The 14,141-nt window shown below is 67.2% G+C and overlaps 1 protein-coding gene across 1 annotated transcript in view; it reads right to left on the bottom strand.

Moving 5' to 3' along the window:
• The window catches only part of KIF1A (kinesin family member 1A), an 89,957-nt gene that overhangs the window by 52,118 nt on the left and 23,698 nt on the right, over positions 1 to 14,141 (bottom strand). Inside the window, 10 exon segments of the mRNA XM_032638263.1 lie at positions 94 to 172; positions 1,120 to 1,195; positions 3,645 to 3,662; positions 4,130 to 4,195; positions 4,463 to 4,540; positions 5,810 to 5,921; positions 6,997 to 7,175; positions 7,556 to 7,621; positions 8,338 to 8,517; positions 9,612 to 9,688. Coding sequence (XP_032494154.1) covers positions 94 to 172; positions 1,120 to 1,195; positions 3,645 to 3,662; positions 4,130 to 4,195; positions 4,463 to 4,540; positions 5,810 to 5,921; positions 6,997 to 7,175; positions 7,556 to 7,621; positions 8,338 to 8,517; positions 9,612 to 9,688 — 931 coding nt within the window.

Raw genomic sequence — 14,141 nt, 5'->3', positions numbered from 1 at the left:
GTGAGCCGGCCCTGCAAGGAGGCACCTGGAGGATCCACTCCCGCCCAAGCCGGCTGGTGGGGGACAGGGAGGGTCCACGCCCCGCGGACATACCTCAGGGTACTCAGCGTCTCATCGTAGTTGATGTCTGCGGGGCTCAGCGCCGCCACCATCGCTGTCCGCGAGTTCCCACCTGTGGGAGGAGAGCAGGTGGTCCCAGAGGAGGGTCAGCCCCACTGCTGCGCCCCCTGCCCTCCCCCCCGCACAGGTGTAGCCGGGAGGTGAGCAGACAGCAGGCGGCCGGCCTCCCTCACGGCGCCGGGCACCTTGCTCACTTTTCGTCCACATAAAACCATGCTTTTCTGACATTTGGGGTCACATTACGACCAACAGGCCTCCCCCTCCCCATAATAAAGAGAAAAGTTGTGGAGAGTTTTATGGCGTTTACTACAAGGACTGTTTCTGCTCCATAAACGTTTCGCTTTTATCCTTCTCATTTGGAATATGTTTCTTAATGTTTCATGTCGGATTCCCAGCTCGGGTCACATGGATCCCGGCATCAGGAAACGCACGGACCCACAGGGACCTGTGTCCCGGGGACCACATCCCCAGGGTGTGGCCTCCAGCAGACTGCGAGGCGATGCCGCGAAGGGCTCGGGGTGCCGTGCTGTGAAGGGCCTCCCCACCCACCCTGGGGCGGGACCTGGGTGTGGCCCTGGGGGAGAGGCCTCCATCCAGGCCGCGTCTCAGGTGAAGGGACACTCATTCCTGTGACTCTCGCGTCCTCTCTTGGGGGGCCCACCTGCCCCCGGGGTCTCCCATCTGCCCTCTCTTCCACCGGGAGGCCGGACACTGCACCCGACGCTGGCCCGAGCCGTGGACCAGCTAGGCTGGTTCTGGGGTGCGGGGTCAGCCAGCCGGGGCTCCCCAGAATCACCGAGGCCCAGAGGGTGGGTCCTGGGTCTGGGCGTCACAGGAGCGCGGACACAGCGGCTGCAGCCCCGAGGGCCAACCGGGTCCCGGGCCTCGCGCCGTTAACCTACTGCTGACCACTGGCCCGGGCCCCCGGGCTCCCGCCCAGGCCCGGGGAGACGGCGGCGGCCGGGCCGGGTGTCAGATCCGGGTCGGGTGAGTCCTCACCCAGGTTTTCCCGGAGAAGCCAGGTCAGCACCGAATCTCTGTAGGGAATGAAGTCCGTCTTCTTCTTTTTCTTGTTCTGCAGGAGAGGAGCGTCCAAGGTCAGCCCCGAGCCCGCCGCAGGGGGAGGGAAGAGGGGCTCAAGCACAGGTGTGTCCCCGAGGTCCGGGCGGCCTGGGGCTCGGGGCGGGGCCTGCTCCCAGGGCCTCCACCCCGCCAGTCCCGGTGCCTCCGCTCGGGCTGCAATCAGGGACTTGCTAGCACGTTCCTGGCCTCCCCGCTCCTCCGTCGCCACGGTGTGTCTGGGCCACACGGCCGAGCCCGGGCGGGCTGACGCCAGCGGCCAGGGCCAGTGCGTCCTCGCTCCGCGCCGTCAGAAGGACCAGCGCGAGCCCATCGCCCCACAAACACCACCAGCAGCTCCGCTGACTGAGGGCAGGAGGCCCCTCGCCTGCAGGAAGCCCTGCGGGGCCCCCTCCCCGTGCACGTGAAGCCGCCTCCGCCTGCGCCAGGCCCGGCCCGGCCCGCCTAAGCGGCTCCGGAGCCCCAACAACCTGGTCCCCCTCGGCACCCGCTACCCCCGTCAGGACGAGGCTCCCCCGGGCGCCACTAAGCGTGGCACAGGGACTTCCCGCCTCCCTCGCTTGCGCACGTTTTTGCTTCAGGAGCGTCTGCTCGGCAGCCGCAGCGGCCGCCAGGGCCCCGGCGAGGGCGTGCCTCAGGGCGCAGATGCATCGCCCCCGAGGGGAGCCTGCAGGGCCCGCGAGTCACGGACGCTCCCCCGCGAGAGGGCAGGTGTGGCGGCATCTGGCCACCAAAGCGCAGCTTCTTTCCCACTGCAAACTTGGTGGCTGAGAAGACTCCACTTCCACCGTGTGCTTTGATCATTTGACCCCTGAAGGTGAATTCTCTGCCACGTTTGTCTCGCTCCTCGTTCCCATAGTAAACGCCCCACGGTCACCCGCTCACCCCATGAGGAGCCCAAGCGGCGCCTCTGCCTCGGTGGCTCCCTCACACGTCCCTCCCTCCACTCCGCCCGCCCGGCCACGCGCGGGTGCCTCAGAGCCAGGGCCTTCGCCGCCCCGACCCTCCGCCATCCTGCCAGCGGCTCCTCACACGGCAGCCAGAGGGCGCAGCCCGCTGCAGTCAGTCTTCCTGAGCCTGCGGCCAACCCATGGCCGCTTCCGCTAGATCCCAGTCAGCTGCTGCCTGGTGACACTGGGGAGCGGGTCAGGCCCGGCCCCCTGGCCTCATCGCCCACGGGCCCCCACGCTCCCGGCTCCAGGCGCTGAGCCCCCAAACTGGTCTCGCTCTGTTCCTGCAAAGTCTCCATCGCAGCCCCTCACAGTCCCTTCCTTGTTCCCTCACACGGCTCCTCACAGAGTTTCTTACACAGTCCCTCACACTTCCTCTCACACCTCCACAGTCTCTCACAGTCACACCCAGCTCCTCACACACTTCAGCACACAGTGCCTCCCAGTTCCACTCAGAGCTTCTCAGAGCTCCCACAGGTTCCCTCACGCACTTCCACACGTCTTCTCACGCGTCCCCACACAATTCCACACGCATGTCCCTCACAGGTCCTCACACCGCCTCCCACACTTCCTCTCACGTTTCCACAGTTCCCCCGAATCCGCATGCTTCCTAACGATTCTGCTGGCCGTTGCACACGTTCCCACACGCTCCTCACACCCTCTTGCACAGGCCCCCTCCCAGGTCCTTGCCCTGGTCCTGGTCCCACCCCACGCTGTTCCTCACGGCCCAGGTTCCTCACGGCTCTCTCACCGCCACATGCGAGACCTCACACCTCCTCACGTATCTCCTCACACAACGGGTCCACACCTGGCTCCTCTCGCAGCTCCTCGCAGCGCCCAGAGTCCCTCCGCCTCCTCACAGAGCTACCCGCTCACTTCCCCCAACACGGGCCACGCTTGCCTACAATTCCTCACACAGCCCATCACACGGGTCCTTCGCATTTGCCCCCGAAGCTTCTCACGCTTCCTCTCACAGCCTCGCCCGGTGTCGCGGTCCGCGCGCTCCCTCCGCTCCTCACGGAGCCCCTCACAGCGCTCCTGGGACCCCCGCCACCGCACGTGCTTCCTCCCACGGCTCCTCACACAAACCAGGCTCTTCCCACCTCAGCACGTCACACGCTCGGCGGGCTTCCCGGCTGCAGGGTGAGCGCCCCTGGGTGCTCCTCAGCCCCCAGGCCCCAGCCCCAGAGCCACCTCCCCCACGACGCCCCCGGCCCCCCAGCCACGCGGACGAGTGGCCACCCTCCTGCTCAGGATCACCCTCACAGCCCCGTTCTGCCCTTTACGAAGCTCATCGCCGTCCGTTCACCATGATCTCATTTCCCGCCATCTCTCATCCACCCCAGCGGCGCTGCTCTCCCCGCACCGGCACCGGCGCAGCTCTGATGGGCTGGGGTGTCCCGCGGCTGCTCTGCTTCTCAGGCACCGCCCCCACCCGCCCGAGAGGGCTGAGACCCCCCCAGTCCCCGAGAAGCGAGGAACGAAGATGCTTACCTTGTTGGGCCCAGAGTCCTGCAGAGGCAAAGACAGAGTCTGAGGACGGAGCACGCTGGGCCCAGGGGCAAAGCGGCGGGAGCAACCCAAGCACAGCCCAAGCCCCCCTCACCACACTGCCTCCCCTCCACCGCCCACCAGGCCCAGCCCCTCAGCCCGAGGGTCCCGGCTCCTGACAGCCCGGGGGGCCACCCAAGGCCACTGCCCTGCCCGCAGCCCAAGGCCACCCCCAGGGCCCTGTGGGGAGGTGGCACATCCCCATTTCACAGGTGGGACAACTGAGGCTCGGGAGAGTGACGGGGTCGTGGCTCCATCTCCAACCCGGGGACCCCCCTCACCTCCAAGCCTCTGGGCTTTTCCGTGAACCTGGCCCCACAGCAGGGACAGGTGGCCGCTCCCGGCATCTCCCCAGCAGGGCAGGACGGAGGCGCCCGCTGTCCCCCCACCCCCGAGGCCCCCGATCGCAGCACTTGGAGCCCGCTCACCATCTCGGCCAGCGCGGAGATGACCTTGCCCAGGGTGGTCAGGGACTTGTTGATGTTGGCTCCCTCCTGCGTAGGGAAGGTGAGGCCGGGCGTCAGGAGGCCTCAGGCCCCTCGCTCCGGCAGGACCGGGCCTGAGCCACTCGGCCCTGATGGAGACCCAGCGCCCAGCCCTGCACCGTTGACCCTCCCCGCTTCCCCGTCCCACGAGGGCAGGGGCAAAGGGGGCGCCCACCCGAGGCCGGCCCGCCTCCCCCGCCGCCCCCTGGCCCTGCAGCCGCTGGGCGTCAGGCCCCGCCGGCAAGTCGGTGGGGACCCTGGTGGGGGCGGCCCTACCTTGAGGCGCGTGCCCTTGGCCCCCGTGGAGTCGGCCCGCTCGCTCCCGGCCAGGTCCACCAGGCTGACTTTGCTCACCTGCAGGGACACGTGTGTCACACGCAGGAGCCGTGACGCTGTGTGGGCCCCCGCCTCCCCTGGGTGCGGCCTGCAGGGCCCCCCCTCCCTGGGGCCGGAGCGCCCAACCCTGCGGAGCACAGCGGCCCTGCTCTCAGCTCCTCTGAGGAGGAGGCCACCTTCCCCGGGAGGCTGCACGGCCTCTGCCCCTGGCACCTGGCACCCAGCTGTTCCCTGCCTGCTGGCCGCTCGTCACCTGCACATCACTGTCTGTTCCACAGACCAGGCTCACCGTGTGGTGGGGTTTGAACCTGGCTCCGGGAGCCCCTTCCCCCACTGCCCGCCGCCCCCGGAGCCGCCCGGGCACTGGGCAGGGCCCCCTCCCCAGCACTCGCCCAGCCCGGGCTGGGCAGCCATATGCACCCGGGGAAGCCCAGGGCTGCGGGCAGGAGTCGCCTGGTGGGCCTGCCAGCTGCCCTGAGCCCGACGGGTGGGAGCTGCAGGCAGCCCGCAGCCGGGCCCCCGGGAGGACGGCGCCAGGCCGGGGTGACCCGGCCTCATCGGGGACCGAGCACCCCGAGCTCCCCCCAGCCACTCTGCGGACCCCAGGGTGCTGCCCCCGGGAGCAGGGCCTGGCTGGCAGGGTGCCCAGTCAGAGATATCGAGATGCTTAGGGTCAGAGCCACGGAGGGCGCCCGCCCTACTGCCCCTGCAGCGCCCACAGTCAGCGTGTCTGGATAAAGGCCCCAGGAGACGAGGCCCCTGCCTGGGTCCACTGACAAGGCCAAGGCTCATGGGAAAGGCATCTGGGGCGGGGGCAGTGGGCAGGGCCGCTCAGCACAGCCTCTCCTTCGTGCTCACAGATGCCGGTGCCCACGGGGTGAGGGGCACCCCCAGCCTGCACCAGGGCCCACGGCCAGCCTGTGACGGGCACTCACAACCTGCGGCCTTCGACACCGCCCTCCAAGGGCCCCCGAGGCGTCTCCGGCCAGTGGGGCTGCCCTGGAGACGTCCCTCCTCGGGCCTACAGTCTCCACCATAACCGCCTGGCAGGAGGCTGTTCCAGGGTCCACGGCCCCTCCACTCGGTCCCTTCCCCAGCCACGTGGCGCCAAACACGGAGAAGAGGTGGCCTCGCAGGCCTGGCCAGCCCCTCACCGAGGCCCGGGCTGGGCAGGGAATGGCCCGCGCCCGTGCCTCACGGGCCAGCATCCGGCTTGGCCTCCTCACCCGCCTGACCGGCCCGACCCAGTCCCCGGCCCGGGGCCCCGCCCGCCGAGGCTGAACTCACTTTCTCTGTGGTGATGTTGGTCTCTGCATCGTGGCGCTTCTGCGTGAAGATGATGTTGAAGACGGCGTGGGAGCGGCTGCTGGTCTCGTTCATGTTCGTGGCCGCCACGGTCCTGGGGAACAGAAGCCACACACTGTCACCCAGTGTCCCGTGGTCGGGCGTGTGGGCCGCTGGTGCTGCCGGCCCGCTTGACCAGGTCACTAGACGTCAGCTCCCCGGGCTCCCGGGGCCGCCCTGCCCGGCCTGGTGGCGACCGTGCCTCCTGTAGAGCTCGGGCAGGGCCCACACTGCCTGCCCCACTGCATCCGGTGTGGCTCCTTCGGCCCCCAACTCGAGCCTGGCACTCGGGGCCCCGTGACTGGGGATGCCCTGCTTCCAGGGGCTGAGCAGAGTCCCCTGGGCGGTGGCCTGCAGGCTGTGACGTGGAAAGGCCCCCAGAAGGGAAAGGGGGCTCTACTGTCCATCCACACCGGCCAATCCAGGGAGGGCCAGCACGGCCTTGGGGGAGAAGGCCCGAGGCTGCCGAGCGGAGGCCAGTGGTTGGTCCCGATGTCGCTGCCCTGCAGAGCCCCCAGGGAAGCCCCCAGGCCGGGCTCGCTGCCCGACAGCTGCCTCCACAGAGGGGGAAGAGCCCCTGGGGACCCCTACTGAGTGCAGGGTAGGCCACTGCCAGGGATCCTCACCCTCCCGGGAGTCCCTGCGTGGCAGAAGGCAGGGGGACTGTTGCCACGACAACCAGGGCAGACCCTCCTAGGCTGGGAGGCCCAGGGCAGCGTGGTCACAGAGACCAATAGCTCGTGGCCAGCAGCACCTTGTGGCCGACCCTCCCCACACGCCCCTGTCCAGAGGGCCATCTGCCCTCCAAGCAGGCAGGGCTGGTCCTCACAGCCTGGCCCCACCCAGGGCAGCCACCGCCCCCCAGGGCGCACAGCCTGACCCCCCCACGAGGAGCAGACCCTGTGTAGGCGACAGCGTCCCCTTCCTGGGGGAGCTGGAGGCCCCCATGGGCTGGCATGTGCCCTTGATGTCCTTAGGCCCACAAGGCCCACACCTCCATGGGGGCCGCTGGACAGACCCCATGGGGATACCAACAGGCACCCCAAGGACAGGTGTTCCTCAGAGAGACTCGGAGTTGCGCGGGAGGGAGGGGGAGGGCAGGGAGGGTGGGCGCGTCACCCCGCACACACCGGGCCTTGTTCCCTGAGTCCATGAGGTCCTGGATGTCATTGTAGGAGGTGACAGCCAGCTTGGACAGGTCCTCCACGTAGGGCCCCAGCAGCGGGTGCTCCCTCACGCGCAGGTTGCCCTTGTTCTTGGGGTTCAGGAGGTCACGGACACGCTCGCAGTAGATCTCCATGTAGCTGACCTGTGGGGCAGCGATGACATCAGGGACCTCTGAGGTGGGGGGAGCACACGGTGCGGCCAGGACCCCGCACGAACACGTCAGCGGGGGTGTCAGCCCACCCCCTGCCTGGCCCTCCCCACACAGAGCCGTGCCGGGGGCTCACCCAACGCGGTCACACCGGGGCCACCCGGGCCATGGCTCAGCCCGGGCCACGCAGCTTGGAGCAGCTGCTCGACAGACACCGCAGAGCGGACACAGCCCTTCGCTCCTGTGCCCGGCGTGGGCTGGCACGTTTGCCACACGCACGCGTGAATGACAAGCTAAGGGCACAGACCGGTGGCGGGCCCTGGCTTTAAGTCGGTAAAGCCACGTTCCGAGGGACAGGCGACGGAGAGCCCTACCTCCACGGAGTAGGACATGTTGTCATTGGTGGTGTCGTTGATTCGGGAGAAGAGGTCCTCACAGAGCTGCAGGGACAGAGCACGCCATCAGACGTGAGGCTGGGCTGTGCCCAGAGCCTCACGCCTCGAGGTGCTGTGGCTCCTGCGACCCAGGCTGGACTCTGCTCTCCCGGGCCCCTCCCGCACCCTCCCGCTCCACCTTAAAGGCACCGAGACAGCCTGTAGCCAAGAAGCCACTGTCTTCTGCTAACTCGGGGGCCCCCCAGCTGATGTCTGATCCTCTCCTTGCCTGCACGAGGTGGAGGGTCTGCCATGCGACAGACCACCCAGCACTCTCCCCTGCCCTGCCCAGGTCAAGTACTGACCAGCTCAGGTTCAGAGACCCACCCGTGGGCGTCCCCTTGTCCCGGGCCTCTCCCTACCGGGACCACCAGCCCTCACAGCCCTCCCAGGGAGGGTCGGCCCCTACCAGGGGCTGCCCCAGCCTCCCTGTCTTATGGGTGTGACCATGGTGGGCACTGCCCGGGCCTGGGGCCCTCCCGCAGCTCCCCACCCTCGGATCTGGGTCTCTAGCCCCTTCACAGCCCGTCTGCCCCACGCTGCCCCTCCTGCCCTGCCCTCCCCGCCACCCCCATGCTTTGCCTTCCCTCCCGGCCCCCTGCTCTCCCGGGTCTCAGCTTGTGCTCGCCTGCCTGTCCTGCCCTCACCGGGTCCCCCCGCTCCCCGCGTGCCTGCGGGATGATGCCCTGTTGGTCCCCCTCACCGCCCCCCCCTCCGCGTGCCTGCGGGATGATGCCCTGCTGGTCCTTCTCCTGCTTGCCCATCATGGTGTAGGACTTGCCGGCCCCGGTCTGCCCGTAGGCGAAGATGCAGACGTTGTAGCCCTCGAAGGCATGCTGTAGCATCTCCTCGCCAATGTCGCGGTACACCTGCTTCTGCGAGGCGTAGTTCATGTCTTCTGGCTGCGGGACAAGGAGGGTAGCAGCTGCAGGAGGCTGGGCCTGCCGTGCTGGGCTCTCGGCCCACGGTGTTCACTGAGAGCCTGCGTCGCACCCAGGGCCTCCGGGCGCCAGGGCCACAGCACCGTGGGGAGGGACACCTGCCCGGCCCATCCACTCACAGGAGACCCGGAGAGGGGAAATAATCCTGCCTGGGAGGCAGCTTCCAGAGGGAAGGGTGGGAGGAGCCAGCCAGTCCAGGGCCAGACAGAGTGGAAGGGCATTTTAGTAGTGGGAAGAGCATGTGCAAAGGCCCAGAGGCGGGGGTACGTGACGTGGTGCTCAAGGTAGCAGCCGTGGGGGTGACGAGGTGGGGCTGGAGAGGCAGCAGGGCAGGGGCCCAAGGAGTCCATGGTCCTGGCTATCACCCCTGGACGCTGTCCTGAAGACAGCGGTCACTTTAGGCAGGCCCAGGGTTACCCTGATGACGTGAGGGGAGGGGCTGGATGGGGAAGGTGAAATGGGGAGCCCTGGGGCCGTCCCGGGACCAGGCACTCAAGGTGTGACCCAAGGTGGGCCCTGGCCCTGGGGCAGGGGGCCTGGACACCTTCTCGGATTCAGGAGGCTGGGGGATGGGAGGACTGGTGTAGACCAGATGGGGGATGTGGAGGCGCAAAGTCCGGGGGTCTCCCAGGCTCCAGGGGGCAGGGGAGGGCGTGCAGGGGCTGGCGCCAGGTGGGCAGCTTCAGCTTCGGACACCGAGCTTGGGGTGTCTGGGGAAGAGGAGAGGCTGGCAGGCAAACGGTTGTACGGCTAGGACCCTGGGAAACTGCCCACAGTGGGCTGATGGCCCCTTGGTCCCTGCCGCAGCGGGGCAGTGTGTGTCACAGCTCAAGGTGACCTTCCACACACAAGGCGACTCAGGAAAGCAGGCCCCTCCCCACAGGCCTCACACCTGTGCCCCCACCTCCCAATCGGCCCTGCAGAGGAGCAGTGGTCCCTTGCCCCATTGGCGCAGAGAGGTCAAGGCGTTGGCTGAGGGCCGCACAGCGAGCAGGGCTGAGCTGGCACCCACACGGCAGCAGCCCACCGCTCTGGAACCCCAGCCCTGGGCTTACCGAAGTGTGTGACCAGTAGGAATAGTCGAAGCTGAAGCTCTTGGGCATCTCCTTGGGCTGTTTGGGGTTAACGATGGCTGCGGGGAGGGGACAGGCATGGTGGTCAGCGCTGTGCTGCAGGGACAGGCTGACCCTGGATGCGCCCGCCCGAGAGGGACCCCAGGGCAGGGAGGCGGGGTCCTCAGAGGCCTTGGCCCCAACACAGCCAGCCCCCCTGCCAATGGGCAGCGACAAGGGCCCTGTTTCCAGGCAGACCAGCCATCTCTGCCCCCTGCTCTGTCTGACCTGCCCCCCGACCCCGCCAAGGCAGCCCAGAACAGTCCCTTGGCGCAGGCGCTGGGTCAGACCTCGAGCCCCGGCCCATCCCACCTCTCGGGTCCACATCCCGCTCGCCCCCCCACCCAGGTCTGTCTTGTCTGCTCTGCATGCAAGCGCCAGGAGGTGCAGCACAGTCACAGCCGCGTCCCTGCTGCTTTGGGGCCCCATCATGCCCGCGTGCTCATCCGTGTCGGGGGCGTGCTGGCTGTCCGCCCGCAGGGACACCACACGTATCCCTCCTCCTGCCGGGGAGCCTGCAGGTCCCGTCCAGGTTTCTCTCAGGGGCTGTGGGACTGTCCTCTGCTTAGGTCCTCCCCAACCCGTCCCCCTCCTCCAGCAGCTGCACCTGGGCTGGCAGGAGGCGGTGCCCACAAAACGTCGGTTCATCAAAGGAGGAGCAATGCCACCGGCACACACCGCCGGGCCTGCTGGGCGCCCCGGGAGCCCCCCAGGCAGGGCTGAGGCATCCCATGTTCCCCAGGCCCTGGACAGGTCTCGGCTCCCTGAGGCCCGGGCCCAGCGGGTGGTGAGTCTTCGGTGGCTGGGCAGAAGGGGCTGCGGCCCCCGCGCCCGCCAAGCTGCCCTCTGGGACGCTGTCTGAAGCCCCGATGTCTGTGTTGATAGAGGACCCCAAGGACCCCCGAGGGCCCACCTGGCCGGGGGTTTTCACCTCCACCAGGAACTTGGGCTGTCCTGGTGGGAGAGGGCTCCAGGCCACCGCTCCACATCATCCCGTCTGAGGGCCACATTCCCCCCACCTACTTGGAGATGAAAGACGTGTCTGCCAACCCCTTGGACTGGCTTTCCTCAGCTGCAGTGGGCTGGGGGCCTCGCCTCTCTGGACTCCAGGACCCGCCCCCCCTTCCCCACCAGCGCGTGTCCAGGGTGACCTGTAACTCACACCAAGGGAACAAGCCCTGGCCCTGTTGCAGGTTGAATTCTATCCCTCAAAATTCACATGTTGAGTCCTAACGCCCAGGACCTCAGAATGTGACCTTATTTACATACTTGCAGACGTAACTGGTAAGGATGAGGTTATACTGGAGTCAGGTGGGCCCTAATCCAACATGACTGGTGTCTCATGAAAGGGGAAATTTGACACGGACTCCCACGTAGCGTGGCGGCCACGTGAAGGGGGAGGGGGAGACTGAGATGGTGCTTCTACAAGCCAGAGGACGCCGGCATTGCCAGAAAACCACTAGGGGCTGGAGAGGCAGGGAATGGATTCTCCCTCTGGACCCCAGAAGGCACCAACCCGGCGACACCCTGATCGGGGACTTAACAGCCTCAGGAGCTGCCATCTAAGCCGTCCTGTCCACGGTGCTCTGCTCCAGAGCCCTGGGACGCTGGGACTCCCACCAGCCTCACCCCACTCGGCAGCTGCCCCGGGCCACGGCTTGGCGGGCAGGAGCTAACCGGCTCTGGGTCCCAGACCCCAGGCTTATGGGTTCTGGGAGATGACCCGGCACCCTCGGGAGGCCGGCAGGAGGGAGCAGGTGACTGGCCATCACAGCCCTTTCTTTGGAGCCGAGAGGGCGTCACGTCCATGCTGGCTCCAGGAGTGAGGCTGAGAGGAGACCTCGCCATCCCGGTTTCAACTCCTGCTGGACCTGGGGATGCGGCCGCCAGAACCCGAGCACGGTAACGCCGGCGCCATGGGAACGACAGTCACGGCGTCTCCGGAGCGCAGGCAGCCTGAGCAGGGCCCCCGATGATGCCCACCGGTGCCCCACCTCCACCCACCCCACCCAGCCACTCCTGCTCGCGGGCTGCGACACCTGCCCCCCCCCCCCCCCCCCCGCTGACCTTGCTCTGACTGTGTCCTGGTGCCGGGGCGTCTGCTGTATACCCTGTGTGGACCGGGAGCTCCCTGACGACGCCCCCACCAGGGATGGGGCACGGATGTGCTCAAGGAACGCTGGGTGGGCAGGGGACAGCCGGCTGCGAGGGTCAGTGAACGCAGAGTGGGCCACGAGGAGAGCCCGCAGGGGGGACCACCAGGCAGAGCTGCTCTGGCCCGCGGGAACTGCCGTCACCTGCCCCCTCCCCCTTGGGCGGGGTCCCCTGGTGTGGCTCTGACCCCTGCCCTGGTCCTGACCCCCAGGTGTCCTGTGGGGGTCCTGTGGTGTCTCCGTGATCACAGATGGGGTTCTGCGCTCCAGAGGGGACGGCACTCCCCAGGTTCCACCCCAGGCCTGCTCTCCACCGACGCCTGGGAACCCTCACCAGGGCGACCTGCCTGGACTAGGCCTGGACGGGCAGCCCCCTGCCGGCACTGAGGCGATTTGGTGGCGAGGGGCTTCCCGGGCAGCTCTCGGGTCGCTTCCTCCCGTGGGTTTGAGGAGGGGTACGGGACCGCGGGCTGTTGAGCGGGGGGCTCCGTGCCCTCTGCCCCTGCTGCAGGAGCACGGAGGGACAAAGGCAACAGCTGTGAGGGCCCAGCTTGAACGGGGGGCGGGAGCAGCTAAGCAAGGGAAGCCGTGTCCTCAGAGCCTGAAACCCCACAGCCACGTGCGGCGCCCGTCCTTCCGGGAGCCGTGGCCCAGCTCTGCGGAATTCCACGGGTCTGTCTGTGGTTAAACCCTGGGTAGCCTGCACCTGTCTGTGGGGAGAGCACTGACACCACGGAAATTGGCAGACAGGGGTGTGTGTGTGTGTGTGTGAGAGAGAGAGAGAGAGAGCGAGGGGCCTTGCGAAAACGGAGACCGAGACCTCAGTGTCAGGAGTCTTGGGGACGTTCTCAACACGGGGCCCAGGCCGGTCCTCATGAACCCTCAGCGACGGCTCTCCGGACGACGGGACGGCTCCTCCCACTGACCTGACTTGGCCCCCACGCTCCACGCCCCCGGCAAGGCCCCCCACGCCCGTCACTGCCTGCCTGACTGCGATCTGTGGCCCTTGTCACCGGCCCGTCTAGTTCCATCTCCGTGTCCCCACTGGAACGTCACCCCCAGGGCAGTGAGAGCCTCTGTCCTGCTCCACGGGGCCCGATGCCAGGAGCGGAGCCTGGCGCAGGCTGGAGCTCAGTGATGTGTGCTGACCTGACCCCACCAAGCCTCGTTTCCCCGCCTGGGCCGTGGGAGCGTCCTCAGCCCTGAGGGGCTCAGGCAGCCCTAACCCTAACCCTAACCCTGCAAGTGGAGAGCCCGTCGCAGCTCTCACGGGCGGCCCCCGGGGAGAGGCAGCTCAAGGCAGGGAGTACCAGGGGCATCTTGGCCTGGGGCCAGCCAGTGACGGCAGGCCCCCAGCACCCTCGGCCGAGGCTGCTGACCAGGACTCTGCTGGCCCCCGGGGTCCCTCCTTTGACACCACATGTATGGAGCCATTCCTCTAATAGAAAGGCCTGCACCGCGTCACCACCTCCTGGCAAAACCAAGCTCCCTTCTGTGGACTCCCAGGCCCAGTCTCACTGTATTTGGAGCCCAGAACATTCTAGAATAGTGATGGCAAATGGGGCCGACTTCTTGGATGGGTTAGGTTTTGAGACCGCACGAGGGCTGCTAGTCAGGAGCGTCCCGGTGGATCTTCCAGAACGGTGGTCAATTCCCTGAAAGCACACACTGGGCCCAGCTTGCCAGGGTCCAGTTGGAAGGCTGGGGGCCCGGCCCTGAAGACATCACCCTGTGGTTTTGGGCGGGGGCGGGTCCCTCCCCTCCAGGCACTGTCCCGGGTTGAACAGTGTCCTCCCGGAACCTCAGACTGTGACCTGATTTGGAAATAGGGTCCCCGCTGTAGGGACAGAAGCACACATCACATACAATTTGGTTGGCTCACAGAATTGCTAGATTCTCTGTGTTTCAGATGAAGAGTGCTGTTATCGAGGCCATGATTACAGGATAAGAATTTAAACCGCCTTTGAAGTGTTTCTAATTTCTGTGTCACAGTGGAGATTCCGGGTGGCACGTTCCAAGAACTGGGGTCTCCTGCTGTGCCCCTCGTTTTGAGATTCAAGGAGTATGTCACCACCCCCGCTGACAGGGCTGGCCAGGTCAGCTCCCACCCTGACAAAACGACCACGAGCTGCCGCCCAAACACAGCTCCAGTGAGCACCTGCCTCAGGCCGGCTCTGGAGCAGCCCCGCCCTTGCCCCTGGCCCAGGACCCCCAGGGATAAAGCTCACCCAGCCCTCCGACGCCGCTCCTCAGGCAGGCTTCCCTGTGCTGAGGGCTGCCTCTCTCTCTGTGTCTGTCTGTCTCTCTCTGTCTCTCTTTG

Source organism: Phocoena sinus, chromosome 7, assembly GCF_008692025.1.
Source record: "Phocoena sinus isolate mPhoSin1 chromosome 7, mPhoSin1.pri, whole genome shotgun sequence".
Classification (NCBI taxonomy): domain Eukaryota; kingdom Metazoa; phylum Chordata; class Mammalia; order Artiodactyla; family Phocoenidae; genus Phocoena; species Phocoena sinus.
The sequence above is the reverse complement of the archived record's forward strand: the minus strand, read 5'-3'. Positions and strand labels throughout refer to the sequence as shown.